Source organism: Ammospiza caudacuta, chromosome 21, assembly GCF_027887145.1.
Source record: "Ammospiza caudacuta isolate bAmmCau1 chromosome 21, bAmmCau1.pri, whole genome shotgun sequence".
NCBI classification, from domain to species: Eukaryota; Metazoa; Chordata; class Aves; order Passeriformes; family Passerellidae; genus Ammospiza; species Ammospiza caudacuta.
Window position 1 is genome coordinate 10,681,007 of NC_080613.1, and position 13,800 is coordinate 10,694,806.

At 50.8% G+C, this 13,800-nt stretch overlaps 1 protein-coding gene across 1 annotated transcript in view; it reads left to right on the forward strand.

The window, feature by feature from the left end:
- ZNF618 (zinc finger protein 618) overlaps positions 1-9,005 on the forward strand; it is a 150,124-nt gene extending 141,119 nt beyond the window's left edge. Inside the window, exon 16 of the mRNA XM_058818372.1 lies at positions 363-9,005. Coding sequence (XP_058674355.1) covers positions 363-1,876 — 1,514 coding nt within the window. The 3' untranslated portion in view covers positions 1,877-9,005. The remainder of the gene's footprint in view (positions 1-362) is intronic.
- Positions 9,006-13,800: the final 4,795 nt, after the last annotated feature.

A 13,800-nucleotide genomic window follows, 5' to 3' on the forward strand; every position in this document is an offset into this window, starting at 1 on the left:
GTGTCCCTGCCACGGCAGGGGTGGCACTGGATGGGTTTTAATGCCCCTTTCCAACCCAAACCAGTCTGGGATTCTGTGATTTGATGTCCATCTTTCCATCTGGGCTGAGTTGTGACCATCCCCACACCAAGGACAGGATGCAGATCTCCTCCCTGCTGCTGTGACAGGAGCAGGGCCTGTCTCTGGAGGTTCCTCAGTCCAGAAACCCTGGGGGAACAAACCCAAGGTTGGAGTTGTCTCTTCCATCATCTGGGCACGTCCCACCTCTCTGGGGGCTCTGAGAATTGTTCTGTGCCTTGTGCTCTCTCCTGCCGTGGTGTTGCTGACCTGGCCCTTTCTGTGCCCACTGTGTCTCCCTGCAGCGCCGGCGAGCGGCTCTCTGGGGAACAGCGCCATCCCGGAGAAGGAGCGGCAGAACATCGCCGAGCGCCTGCTGCGGGTCATGTGCACCGACCTGGGCGCGCTCAGCGTGCTCAGCGGCAAGGAGTTCATCAAGCTGGCGCAGACGCTGGTGGACAGCGGGGCTCGCTACGGTGCCTTCTCCGTCACCGAGATCCTGGGCAACTTCAACACCCTGGCTCTGAAGCACCTGCCTCGGATGTACAACCAGGTGAAGGTGAAAGTCACCTGCGCCCTGGGCAGCAACGCCTGCCTCGGCATCGGGGTCACCTGCCACTCGCAGAGCGTCGGCCCCGACTCCTGCTACATCCTCACCGCCTACCAGGTGGAGGGCAACCACATCAAGAGCTACGTCCTGGGCATTAAGGGCGTGGACCTTCGAGACAACGGTGATTTCATCCACCACTGGGTGCAGAACGTGCTGTCGGAGTTTGTGATGTCGGAGATCAGGACGGTGTACGTGACTGACTGCAAGGTCAACGCCTCGGCGTTCTCCAAGGCGGGCATGTGCCTGCGCTGCTCGGCCTGTGCCTTGAACTCGGTGGTGCAGAGCGTGCTCAACAAGAGAACGCTACAGGCTCGCAACATGCACGAGGTGATCGAGCTCCTGAATGTCTGTGAAGACCTGGCGGGGTCCACGGGCCTCTCAAAGGAGACCTTTGGCTCCCTGGAAGAGACCTCCCCGCCGCCCTGCTGGAACTCGGTCACCGACTCCCTGCTGCTCGTCCACGAGCGCTACGAGCAGATCTGCGAGTTCTACAGCAGGGCCAAGAAGATGAACCTCATCCAAAACCTGAACAAACACCTGCTCAGCAACCTGGCAGCCATCCTGGCGCCGGTGAAACAGGCCGTGATTGAGCTGAGCAACGAGAGCCGGCCCACGCTGCAGCTGGTGCTGCCCACCTACGTCAAACTGGAGAAACTGTTCACTTCCAAAGCCAACGATGCTGGCGTGGTCAGCAAACTCTGTCACCTCTTCTTGGAAGCACTGAAGGAGAACTTCAAAGTTCACTCGGCACACAAGGTGGCCATGATCTTGGACCCTCAGCAGAAGCTGCGGCCCGTCCCGCCCTACCAGCACGAAGAGATCATTGGCAAGGTCTGCGAGCTCATCAATGAGGTGAAAGAGTCCTGGGCAGAAGAAGCAGAATTTGAACCTTCAACCAAGAAGCCTCGTGCAGCAGGGGAGGCCACAGCAGCTCAGGAAGAAGATTGGTTTGGGAAAAGTGAAGTCTATGATTATTTGCAAGAACCTCTCTTCCAGGCCACCCCTGACCTGTTTCAGTACTGGTCGTGTGTTACCCAAAAGCATACAAAACTAGCCAAGCTGGCCTTTTGGCTCTTAGCAGTGCCTGCTGTGGGTGCCAGGAGCGAATGTGTAAATATGTGTGAGCAGGCACTCTTGATCAAAAGGAGGCGGCTACTCAGTCCAGAAGACATGAACAAACTCATGTTTTTGAAGTCCAACATGCTTTAAGACTTTAATTAACAAAACTTTAAAACACTGTTCCAAACAAAGAAAAAGAAATTTAAGTTCTAAACACTGTGGACCTCATTATGAATGCCCCTGGAAACCAAGTGCTTTTTTATATATATATAAAAATATAAATATATATAAAATTAAGTTTGAAAGGAAAGCTGAGCACAGGAGAGAGACAGCCCTCTGCCAGGAATGTGCTCCTTTCCATAGATAGTGTGTGGACTTGACAGACTTTCTAATGTTTTCAAGTGGGCAGACGAATGGGAGGCTGATGTTCTAAAGTCTTCAGGCAGCTGAGATCTAAAGTGACTTGAAGTTTCTTTTGTTTCTCCTCCACCCCACCTTTCCTCTTGTCCCCTGGGCCATCTTGCCATGGATAATCAGACTCCATTGACCAGACCAGTTCTGCACTGGACTTTGCTCCTTTGAATAACTGTACACCTTGAGGGCACTTGGCTGCAGCCTTCTTGGCATGGTGCGTGAATCAGGGCAGCTGTGTTCCACCAACACCGGCATCTTTAGAAATCAGGAAGGGAGGCTTTAAGGTTTTTGATTCTTAATTTTATTTTTAACCTTTCCATATCTTTTTTTTTTCCCCAAAAAACAAAAGTTACTCCTCTGTCTCTACTCCCAGTTTTGAGTTTAACATGGCAGCAAGTGATTATAAGTTTGATTTCAAACTAAGAGAAATGGTTCATGGCAGAAACTGTCAGAAGTTGTTACGTTTCTTGGCTTTATATTTTTTTACAGCAGAACTTCTTTTCTGAACTCCCGGTGTTAATTATCTTTTCTGTGAATTTTGTACATCAAGTGTTCTCAGACTTGTTCTAGAGTAGTCCATTTGCAATTAAATGATGTTCTTATGGGAACCTCAGCAGTTGTTTATGTGGCAAAGCCTAGAAACCAAGAAAAGCAAATGGTGACAGCACAGGTGGCTGTGGGCCACCAGTAAGCTTGCCAGGTCTGCCAGAGAACCCTTGTACCTAAAGATTTTTGTTTAGAAGTGTCTCAGTGACACACAAACCACCCTTCCCAAGGCCAAGGACAAACCAAGGTGTATGATTTTTCAGGGGAACAAAGCTCACCAGTTTTGTCAAACTGGGGTTTGAAGGAAGCTTAGAGAAGTGCATGGGCTCAAAGATCCTTCTGAATGTAAGTGCTCCTGATTGAGTGCAAAGAATATCTTCCCCTTTTTGTTTGGAATGGTTTCCTCTAGTGGCACGAATGTCTTTTTGATACCTACAGTGCATTACACTACTTGTTCTGTTGCTGACCTGTTCTGGCCAGGAAGGCCACGGGCCCCGAAACTTTCACACGTAACTGGCTCACCCCAAATGCAATTAGAGATCCCCATAACCCCAAACCATCTGGTCACTCTGCTGTCCCCAAGGCCAGAGCTCCTGCAGGCACAGCTCCTGGGCTGCTGGAGAGGCTCTGCCAGCTTTGGTGCCTCTTGGACAATTCCCAACCTCTGGTGCCAAACTGTGCATTCTTCACTGCTGGGACTTGTCTCCTGGAGGAAAACTGAAGCAAATTCTTCTTTTTTCAGCAGTCTTCTGGGCTTCCAGGAGCTCTGGAGCTGCGGTCCCAGTGGTGTGGGAGGGTCAGGAGGAGGGACTGGCCCTGCTGAGAGCAGGCTGGAGCCCTTCAGCAGCACAGGGTGTTTGCTGCTGGCTGGCAATGCAGGGGGAAACTGGAGACCCTCTCTGCAGTGCTGCTGTTGAGCAGATGTTAAACCAGGATCCCACCTGCCCAGCTCTGGCTGTAAGAGAAGTTACAAGTTGCAAGACGTGAGAAATAGCAAACCCAATCTCTCAGGCTTTGTGTGCAGATGCCTTGAACCTCACAGGCACTCCCTGACACTGCACTGCCACAGGACTCAGGGGCACAGTTTGCACACTGGACCCTTCCCCACGCCAGGCTCACGAGGACAGACCTTGGCACCAGCTGTCTTGCCCTTTCCAGCCCTTTCAACCTTCCATTGCCTTGAGGCTGGTGTTTGGGTTGACCTCTCAGCACTGTTACTGCCATCAGACCAAAACCATTGTCTCCTGAAGTGTTAAGTTTTTGCCTAAAGCACACGGCCTGCCACATGAACAGGAGCTGCCAAGGCAGAGGCTCCTGGACTCCTGATTTCCCTGTCAGTGGCTGATGGAGGGGTTGCTGTAGGGCCAGCTTTCCTTCTTGCTGTTTTTGTTTTCTCCTGTACAAATCCTGCATGCCCAGCCACCAGGGCGGGAGAAACCTGTGGCAGACAGAAATGAACCCTGAGTGAGTGGGATATGTGCCAGGCTCACTGGTACCTGACAGCAGGAAAACTTGGCTGGTGCATGTCCCAGAGAGGATTAGCTGTGGGCACAGAGGTACCACACAGCTCAGCTGATGGCCCAGGGATCAGGATTGGCAGCTCCTTCTCCTAATGGCACGTTACACCTTTTTGTGGGCTCACCTGAGACCTTGAGAGCTCTTTGGTGCTCAGGGGAACATGCAGAGCCCTTTGGAAAGACAGCTCCAGCCCCAGCCCTCCTTTGCTAAGGGACATGTAGATGATTTCTGGGGAATTTGTGAACTCGGGCTCACGTTGTCTGGTGAGAAGTGGGCAGAGTTAGCACAGCTGTAAATCCCTGGAGCTGAGTTGGGCAAAGTGCAGGGATTTGTGCCCAGCAGTGGTGCAGACTGAGGGCCTGCATGCAGGAAGGCCACAGCCACCCCTACCTCCCATCCCACCTCCCCTTTCCCTTCTCACACTGTGGGTTTGGCACCAGAGCTGGCGTTTTCTGGTGGTGCTGACCAAAGAGAGGGATGGACTGGCCCTCTCCCCCATCCCAAAAACTGCCCCTCTGAGGCAACTTCACTTGGAGTTGCACTAATGATGGCTGTTAAGCAGTGAAGTCAGGCAGATGAGATTCTCCCAAAGACTTAAAAACTCAGCAGCTGCAAAAGCAAGAGAAAACCTAAGGGCCTAAAGTGGAGCCTTCTCAGAGGTGGTGAGGAGAGGGGCTGCTTGGCCCCTTCTCCAGAGACTCAGTGCAGGAAGGTGCAGCTTTTTCTGACTTGCACATGGCTGCAGGGTGCCCAGCTCAGAGGAGCTGCTTGTGCTGGGCTGCTCCAGGCTCTCTCTGGGTCACTTGGGCCTCAGTAAAAGCAGAGAAGCACATCTGGAGCACATGCAATTACCTTAAATGCCAAGTTTTTGCTCTTCTTCCTTCTTCCAGGCTTGAATTCACATTCTGAGGAGCAAAAGTACTTTTCCAAGGTCTGAAATTTGGAAACTCTCTGTTCCTGCTCTTTGGTGCCCCAGAGGTGAGGAGCAGCCAGGGTGTTGTAGGGAGCTCTGCTGGTCCTGGGCTGGGACACTGCTCAGGAGAGGCTCTGAGTTTGGCCAGGGCTGTTGTGAGGTTCTGCTCCCTTGGAGCTGGGAGGAGAAATCCTCAGAACTGGGATCATCCTCTGGTGGGTCACGTTAAGAACTTGCCTTCTGCTTGTTGGTTTTCTTTAATCTCCCTCGTGAAATGTGTCAGGGTGCAGGAATGGTGTGTGGCCTCCAGGCATCCACCTGTTCCTGCTGCTGACTGTGCCTGACCTTGCAGACTCTTCCTGGCTTCACAGTTTGCTTTGGGAGCATTCTGACCTTCAGATGGGGAGCAAGCAGCACCACGTGAACCCCAAGAGGGAAGGGCCTGTCTGAACACCCTTGTTAGTGAAGAGGGTGGGACAGAGGCAGAGCTCTTGAGGAGGTTGTTTCTGTGTGGAGCAGCAGCCAGGAGGTCAGGAAGGAGCTCTCCTGCCTCTCAGTAGGCGGTGGTTGTGTTTGGCTTGCAGGATGGACTTGCTGTCCTGCACCTGGGTTGAGTTGAGATGGAGGTGAGCTTCCCTTTCTGTCCAAGCTCTCTGTCTGTGCTGAGGAAACTGCTGTGGGTGGGTTTGAACTGGTGCAATGTGTAAAACTTTCTGTGGCAGCTGACTGTGGGCTCAGGTTTTGTCTAACTCAGTTGTTCCTTCATTGCTGGTTAAGCCAGTTTAACTTGAGCTGAACTGGTTTAAGTGTCCACACAAAGCACCTGCACTGGTTTATCTGTGCTTGCTGGGCAGACAGGATGTCCAGCAGCAGCTCAGGGAGTCATGACCCTTATGTGACTTTTGCAAATGAATTTGCAGCAGATGCTCTCAGAACCTGGCAATGACTGAAAATAGAAGGGAGACACTTCTGGAAATGACTTGAGCTCTAAATGGTGGCATTGGAGTGTCCAGTGAGGTGGCTCAGGTGGGTTGGGTGGTTTTTCTCCAACTGTCTGCAATAACCCAGAAGGTTTAGCATGGGAAGGAATTACCAAAAATGTTTGTGTTGGTGGCTGAGTCTGCTCAGAGGAACCAGTTCCATTCTGGCCATGGTGAGCACAGGACAGGGGACTGGAACCTCCTGCTGCTCCCACAGTGCCCTGGGCATTTCTAGGCAGCACCATGTTACTGGTGAATCAAAATGCATTAAAAGAGCAGCCAGGAAGGTTCTCCAAGGCTGGGAGTGCTGCTCTGTGCTGAGGAGAGGCTTGGATTGCTGATGGCACCTCTTGGCTGAGGGAGAGGCAGAGGCTCCTGTGAGCATTCACACAGGAAGGGACAAGCTGTTCCCTATGGAGTAATTAGGAGTAATGGGAAAAAAAAAAAAAAGATACTAAAGGCAGGTTCTGGGAAATCTCTTCAGGGAGGAGAGCTCTGTTCCACTGGGAGGGGTCTGAGGGGAAGGTTTTGAGCCCTGTTGCTGAAGACAAGGCTGCAGAGTGAAGCTCACTCCATAAACACTTGGCTGGACCTTGCCAAGAGAAAAGGAACTGGGTGTAGGGGTGGGAAGTGCCAGGTTCCTGCCCAGAGCCCTCCAGGAGAGTTCACAGAGCCTTTTCCTCCTCATCACCAGCAGCAAGGCCTTGCCAGCTCTCAGTGCATCCCTCAGCCAGTTCCTGCAGGGAGGGAGGCGGCAGAGGGGAAGCTGCCAGTGGAGGAGCAAATGTCCTGTGGGATCAGCGTGGGGAGGGTGTTCAGTGTCTGCTGCTCCTGCTGAGCTTTCCTCTGCTGCTCCATGGCCTGGGATCCCCTGGGAATGCCCAGAGCCTCCAGCTGAGCCCCGTGCCCTGTCAGACCTGACGCTGTCGCTCTGTAGCAATAAGAACTCCCTCTGTGTGTGGCACCTGTCCTCTCACTGCTCTGTCACCTCCTGGCGCTTCTGGAAGTGTCCCTGAGCAAACCCTGAGGCCCAGCTGAGCTCCTGGGACAGTCTGCTTACGCTAGGCCAGAAATGGTGAACCAATGACAGTAGGTTGCCCTGAAATTTAATTGTATCTATTGAATGTTTGTGGGATTTCTGTTTAATTTCAGGTTTAGTTTGGCTGCTTAGTTGAGGTTTTTTCCTGTTCTGAGTCCTTTGTAACTCGACAGGAGAGTTTTGCTCACATAGACAACGGTGTATCCATAGACCCTGAGGGGTTCCTTATCCATAGGCAGCTGAGTTGAAATTTTTGGCTCCTGAAACAAGGAATGATGACTGGCAGGATTTTATGTAGCATCCCTGACAGTGGGACCCAGATGAGCAACTCAGGCTTAATGATGGGAATATTGTAGGAATATTGTTGATGACACGTCCAACCCTTGCTTTTTACAACCAAAGCTCCTTAAAAAGGCACTTCCAGCCTCTCTGGCCTCAAGTCCCTGTTCTCACCTCCCAGGGGTGGCAGTCTCTGCAGTGTCTGTGGATGGGCTGGGATTGTTTCTTCAGTGGGCTGGGGGTGTGGGAGAAGGGATAACTTTTCCCCTTGCTGTGTAGGACCTTCCCCCTCAAGGAAGGAGATGTGTTCTGGAAGGAGCAGCAGATTTAGGAGCTGTTTTCCATGGTCCCTTGAATGGTACTTTAATACTCCTTTTTCTGAATTGTTTGAAGGAAAGCTGGTAGTGGATGACCTGCCCAGTGGTGGCAGGTGGCAGCCCAGGCTGTCAGTGGGGGGACACTCTGCCCAGGCCGTGAGGATCGTGGTCCACGCCGTAGCCAGACAGTGTCATGGTGACAGCCAACCATCAGGAGATCCTTGTTTGCAGCCAGTCTGAAAAGAGAAGCTGTTCCTCACTCGTGAGTTCCATTTCCCAAACCTCCTCCTGGGAGCTGAACTCGTTTCATCAAGCAAAGGATTTAATGTTCTCCTGCCCCTCCTGGCCCTCCCTGCCCTCAGTAACTCGTGTGCATTTCCTTCCTTTCTGTAGATGCAGATGTTCTAGGCAATACCACAGAGCACCCGCGCTGCGAGTGCAACCATGTCATCTTAAAAAATACAAAAAAAAATATACAAAAAATATACAAAAAATATCTTTTTTAGGCCAGAGTTTTCTACAGGTATTAATGAATATTTTTCTTAATCCTTATAAGTTTTATGTGTTTAATATTTCTTAATACCGGTAGCATTAATTTATACTTTTGTAGCAACACAATATTTTTATAAACCGCCACCGCTGGCTTTGTCTTCATAACGGGAAACGTGCGGGCAGCTGGCCCCGCGCTGTACCATGTACTGTATTTAAAAGGTTATCTAATGTCACACTTGCTGTGTTAATAAACAAAACAAAACCTGTTTGAAGTCTCATGTATTGTTGGTGTGGATCAAATGACTCACTAGAGAGCAATATTGCACGGGGTTGAGTTGCTGATTTTCATTGTGATATGCGAACACTTGAGGCCAACTCAAGTTCTGAGTTTTTTTTTTTTTCTTTTTAGGATTTTGTTTTGTTTTTGTTTTGTTTTGGGTTTTTTTTCAGCTAAATAAATTCAGTGCTGTTTGAAACTTAGACTGACGTCAAATGAAAAGGATTATTAAAGAAAAAAAAATATCAAGGTGTTTAAATGTTGCTGTTTTTACAAGTCTGTTGCTGTCTGAATGGAAATATTCCACGAGAGGAGGAATAGTTCCACTTAGCTTCCAAAGGGGCCGAGCTCCAGGCCAGAGTTCGGTTATTTGGAAATACCTTAGAGACATGTTTCTGCAACATTCTTTTCAGAATTGATGCCAAGGCAGAAGACAAACTGTAACTGTAAGAAAGCATCCGTTGCTTGAGGATTTTCATGTCAGTGTTGTATTTATGGTTTTACAATAAAACAACCTTTAGGGAAAAAAAAGTGTCTGGGTTTTTTTATATTTTCTGTGTTTCAAGCTTGTGACTGGGACATCCCCAGTGCCATTGTGAGGGGGGAAACATCCATGGAAGTGACCTGGCTCCCAGCAGGGGTGTCTGACAGATCCCACAGAATCATGGAATGGTTTGGGTTGGAAGGGACATCCAGTGCCACCCCTGCCATGGCAGGGACACCTCCCACTGTCCCAGGTGTTCCCAGCCCCAGTGTCCAGCCTGGCCTTGGGCACTGCCAGGGATCCAGGGGCAGCCACAGCCTCCCAGGGAACAATTCGTAATTCCCAACATCCCATCCATCCCTGCCCTCAGCCATATGAACTGAGCAGCAGGACAGCTCCACATCTCACATCCCTGGGGCACTCAGAGCCCCCCAGAGCATTTCCCAGAGTATCCTGTGTCCCACACTCAGTTGCCAGGGCTATGAACTGCTTCTGTCTCTGTTTTTGTGCAGCAGAGGCCCCCAGCTGTCCCTTGGGGTTGGGGTTCCCCCCCAGGAGGTGCAGCCCAGCTCAGGGTGTTTGTGCCAGCAGCCTCAATGCCAGTGCCAGGTTCTGCTCAGGGATCCCACCTGTGCCAGCAGCTCCAGCTGGGATTGGTTTCTCCTGGGGGAAAGGGGCTCTGGGGGCTGGGTGGGCACTGGGCTCCTCCCAGGACAAGCCCTTGGCAGTGCCCATGGTGAGAGCCCAAAGGGGCACCAGGGACTGGGGTCACAGGGATGTGCTGGTGAGGGGGCACTGACAGCTGGGACTGGGACCTGCTGATGCTCTCTGCAGCTCCAACCCACCTCCAAACCAACCAGAGACCACCAGGAATTGTGCCAAGGGAAACAAGCACAGAGACCAGGATGAGGCCAGGCCTCACACTGGAAAATCCCATTGTCACACTCCATGTGTCCTTTTCTTTGACCTGCTCTGATGTCCTTTGGGATTTTCTAACCTTGCACCCACCCCTCACTCAGCAAAAAAAAAAAAAACAAGCAGAAAAAGCTTTGCTGGAGAATTAGTGAATTTGTAGTGAATCTGTATCTTGGGAAAAAGCAAAAGCCAAAGACATGGAATGACAGTGGGTCTGGACATTGGATAAACTCTTGGCTAGTGGTAAAATGTGAAGATAAACCAAAGTAAGAAGCAGAGCTCAGTATCTGATGGTGAGAATGGCTGAGACTTTGCTGGGGATTTGCTGTAGCAGAGGTTTCAGTGAACAGATCAGATGCCCTCAGGTGCTACTAGATAGAAGTTGGGATTTGTTTGAAGATCTAAATGTGTAAAGTGGATAATTTAAAGCCAACAGGCCCAGAAGATGGGATCCCTGGCATGCCAGCAGCTCCCAGCACTCAACTGTCCCTTTTGCTGGAGCCATTTAAAAGGATAAATAAGATTGCTAATGGGAGTGGAAGAGGCTTAAGCTAATCCTGCTGTGTTTCCTGATTCCCTGATTTCTGCCCTAACAGGAGAAAACTCCTTTAGCTTGAGCAAGAAAGGAACTGGTAGCTCTGAGATCAGGCTCTGCTCGAGGTACCCAGAGTTTTCTCTGATGGAAGTTTGCTCATCCCGAGGTGCTGTGTGGGACCAGGGTAGGAAGCAGCAGGGAGCAGCAGCCCGGGTGTGTTTGTGGCTCTGGGCTTGGGGTGGCCCCACATGTGCCATCAGAATTTGGGTGAGCAGTGCCCCCTGAGCCACCCCCACCAGGGAACAGCTCTGCCCTGGAGCTGCCTCTGCTGTTTCTCTGCCAAGGAAGGTGCTGGGGGCTCAGGGGGCCCCGCTGCTCCTGGGATGGGCAGGGCAGGCTCAGCCAGGAGTCAGATCCCTGGGCAAGCTCATGGAGATTTTCATGAGGGGCAGTGTAAGAGCCTGAATGAGAGAGGCAGGACTCCAGGCAGCTCTCCAAAATGCACTTTATTGTACACAAAATGCAGTTTGTTCCATCCAAGAGGTTACAGCAGTCCAGGGTGGTGGGTGACAGAGCTGTGCCCACAGCTGTCAGCTCCAGCTGCAGGCAGGCCTGGAGACCCTTTGGCTTTGGTTACAATGCATTATAGACTTTTCTTTGCTCAGCATCTTAATACAGTAGAACCAATCTATACCTTAACTATTACCTATAGCCTATCATAACTACTGTAATTACCATATTCATGTTACTGTTCTCCAATCACTAAAACTCTGCACATTACAGTTTAAGCTAGAAGTTGTTTTTCAGTTTTCTTGCAGTGGAAAATTCTGAGACCTTTTTTCTACTTGCTACATCAGCAGGCTTGTTTGCCTGTGCTATCTTTCTGCTTGGTAAAAACATCTTCTTGTTTGGGGTGGGTTTATCCTTTGGTCTAAGCCATAAAAACCCCATCTAACACACCCTTTACCTCCTTGGTTCTTTTCTTCTATATCAATATTTGCTTTCATTTCTATTCCTTCTTCAGATTCTACATTTAAAAATCTTTCTGCCAAGCATCCATATCTGTGAGACTTTCTTGTCAAACTTTCATCATTCCCAACAGGGCAGGGCTGAGGCCCTGAGGGAATCAATCTGCAGCTCAGAGCCCGGATTTGGAGAGGGGACGCAGGGTCAGACACAGCCCAGCAGCTCCGTGGGGATGGGGCAGGGGAGCTGCAGCTGGGCAGGCAGGCAGAGCCCAGGCAGCCAGGGGAGCAGCATGACTCAGGACAGGGCTGAGGGCCAGAGCTGAGCTGGGGCTGCAGGAGCGGGGAGTGCCCCAGGTGAGGCTGGTCAGGGACAGAGCTCTGGGTCCCTGAGAGGCTCAGCTGTGAGCCGGGCAATGCTCCTGTTACAAGCTCCTGCTCCCCTGTCAAGTTCCTCCCCTGGCTCCTCAGGAAGGAGAGCATGGAGCCGTTCCAGGATCCCTTCTCCTGGCAAGAACACCCCACAAAACAGTGAAGAAGAAGAAACAGGGAATGAGAATCATTTTAAAGGACATTTAATAGTGAAATATTGACAGAACAGACCAGTGTGAAGTGGTTTGCACTGGAAAATAGACATGAAATAAAAATTACTAAACCATCAATCTCCCAGATCCTCACAGGTCCTCTGCACACTTCCAGAGCTGCATCTCCTTTGCTTTTGTGTCTTCTAATAATTCTATTCCTCCGTCTCCCCCGTTGGGATGCAGTCAGGCAGATGCTGCCTCTGGATTTGGATTTAGGGTCTTTTTTGTCCGGGAATTTTGTAGCCAGAAGTGCCTGCTCAGCACCAAGCACAGACAAATCTCCTAAGGACCTCCAGGATCACCCACTTCCAAACCTGCTGGAGCCTCCCATTGCTCTCCTGGAGGAGCCGCTGCCCGTGGCTGCCCCTGCTCCCCCAGGGCCGTGGCCAAGCTCCCTCCTGTCTGGTGCTACAAAACAGGTCCCAGATTCATTTCCAGAGAGGTGATGGAGGCAGCAGTTGTTCACTCTCCGTGGCACATTTGTCAGCCTGGGATGTGGCTATGAAGATGAACAGCAGAATAACTGCACATTTCCCCTGGGGTGATCGATGAGCTGAGAGCTCCTGAGGCTGAGTGCTGCAGCTCTGGGAAAGCTGGTTTTAAATTGCACGGGTTGTAAGTCACAGCAAATTAACAGATTCTTTTTAAGTACCCAGAACATCTGTTCTCCTCGAGGAGAGACAATCTGTGCTGGGGGAACAAGTGCTGTGTGCTCGGTGTGAGGCACGGGGGTGCTCCTGGGTCAGAGCTGTGCCAGCAGCACTGGGAACACTGCTGGGACTGGGTGAACTGGGGGGAAATGGGTCTGAATGAGTTAATTAGGGGAAATGGGTCTGAATGAGTTAATTAGGGGAAATGGCTTTGAATGAGTTAACTGGGGGAAATGGCCCTGAATGGGTTAACTGGGGAAATGGGTTTGAATGAATTAACTGGGGAAATGTCTCTGAATGAGTTAATTAAGGGAAATGGCCCTGAATGGGTTAACTGGAGGAATGGCTCTGAATGAGTTAATTAGGGGAAATGGCCCTGAATGGGTTAACCGGGGGAAATGTCCCTGAGCTGTGCTGCAGGAGAGCACCCAGGCGTGGATGGTGGAGGTTGGATGTGCCCCAGCAGGAAGGAAGCTCCCAGGTTGCTCACTGAGAGCTCTGTTTGCCCACGGGACACCCACTCCTGGTGCTCTGGCACTGCTGGGCACTGCCCACACGAGGAGGGACCCCCCTATGCAGTGGTACCAGAGCAGAGCAGCCCATTCACCCCCGGATGGCCAAGGGCAGGGGGAACCCGTGAAAAGAGGCAGCTCCAAGGGTGACACTGGCACCAAGGGTCACCTCATCCTCAAGAGTCACCCCGTCCTGTGTAACCATGATATTTTCTGTAAAATCATTTCCTTAGCATTTTTTCTCCTGAGAATCTGAGAGGCCTCAGGAACAAAATGTAAACAATGGTTATCTGCTGCTGTGGAATGCAACAGGTGCAGCTGTGATTGATCTCATGTGGTTGTTTCTAATTAATGGCCAATCACAGTCCGGCTGTCTAGACTGTCTCAGTCACAAGCCTTTGTTATCATTCCTTTTCTATTCTTAGCTAGCCTTCTGATGAAATCCTTTCTTCTTTTAGTATAGTTTTAATATAATATATATCATAAAATAATAAATCAAGCCTTCTGAAACATGGAGTCAACATTCTCGTCTCTTCCCTCATCCTAAGACCCCTGTGAACACCACTACAATTCTGAACCGTCCTTGTGGGAGAGATCCCTGGGGCACAAACACGTGGTGGCACTTTTCCAGTTTTCAGAGTGCTGAAGAAGGAC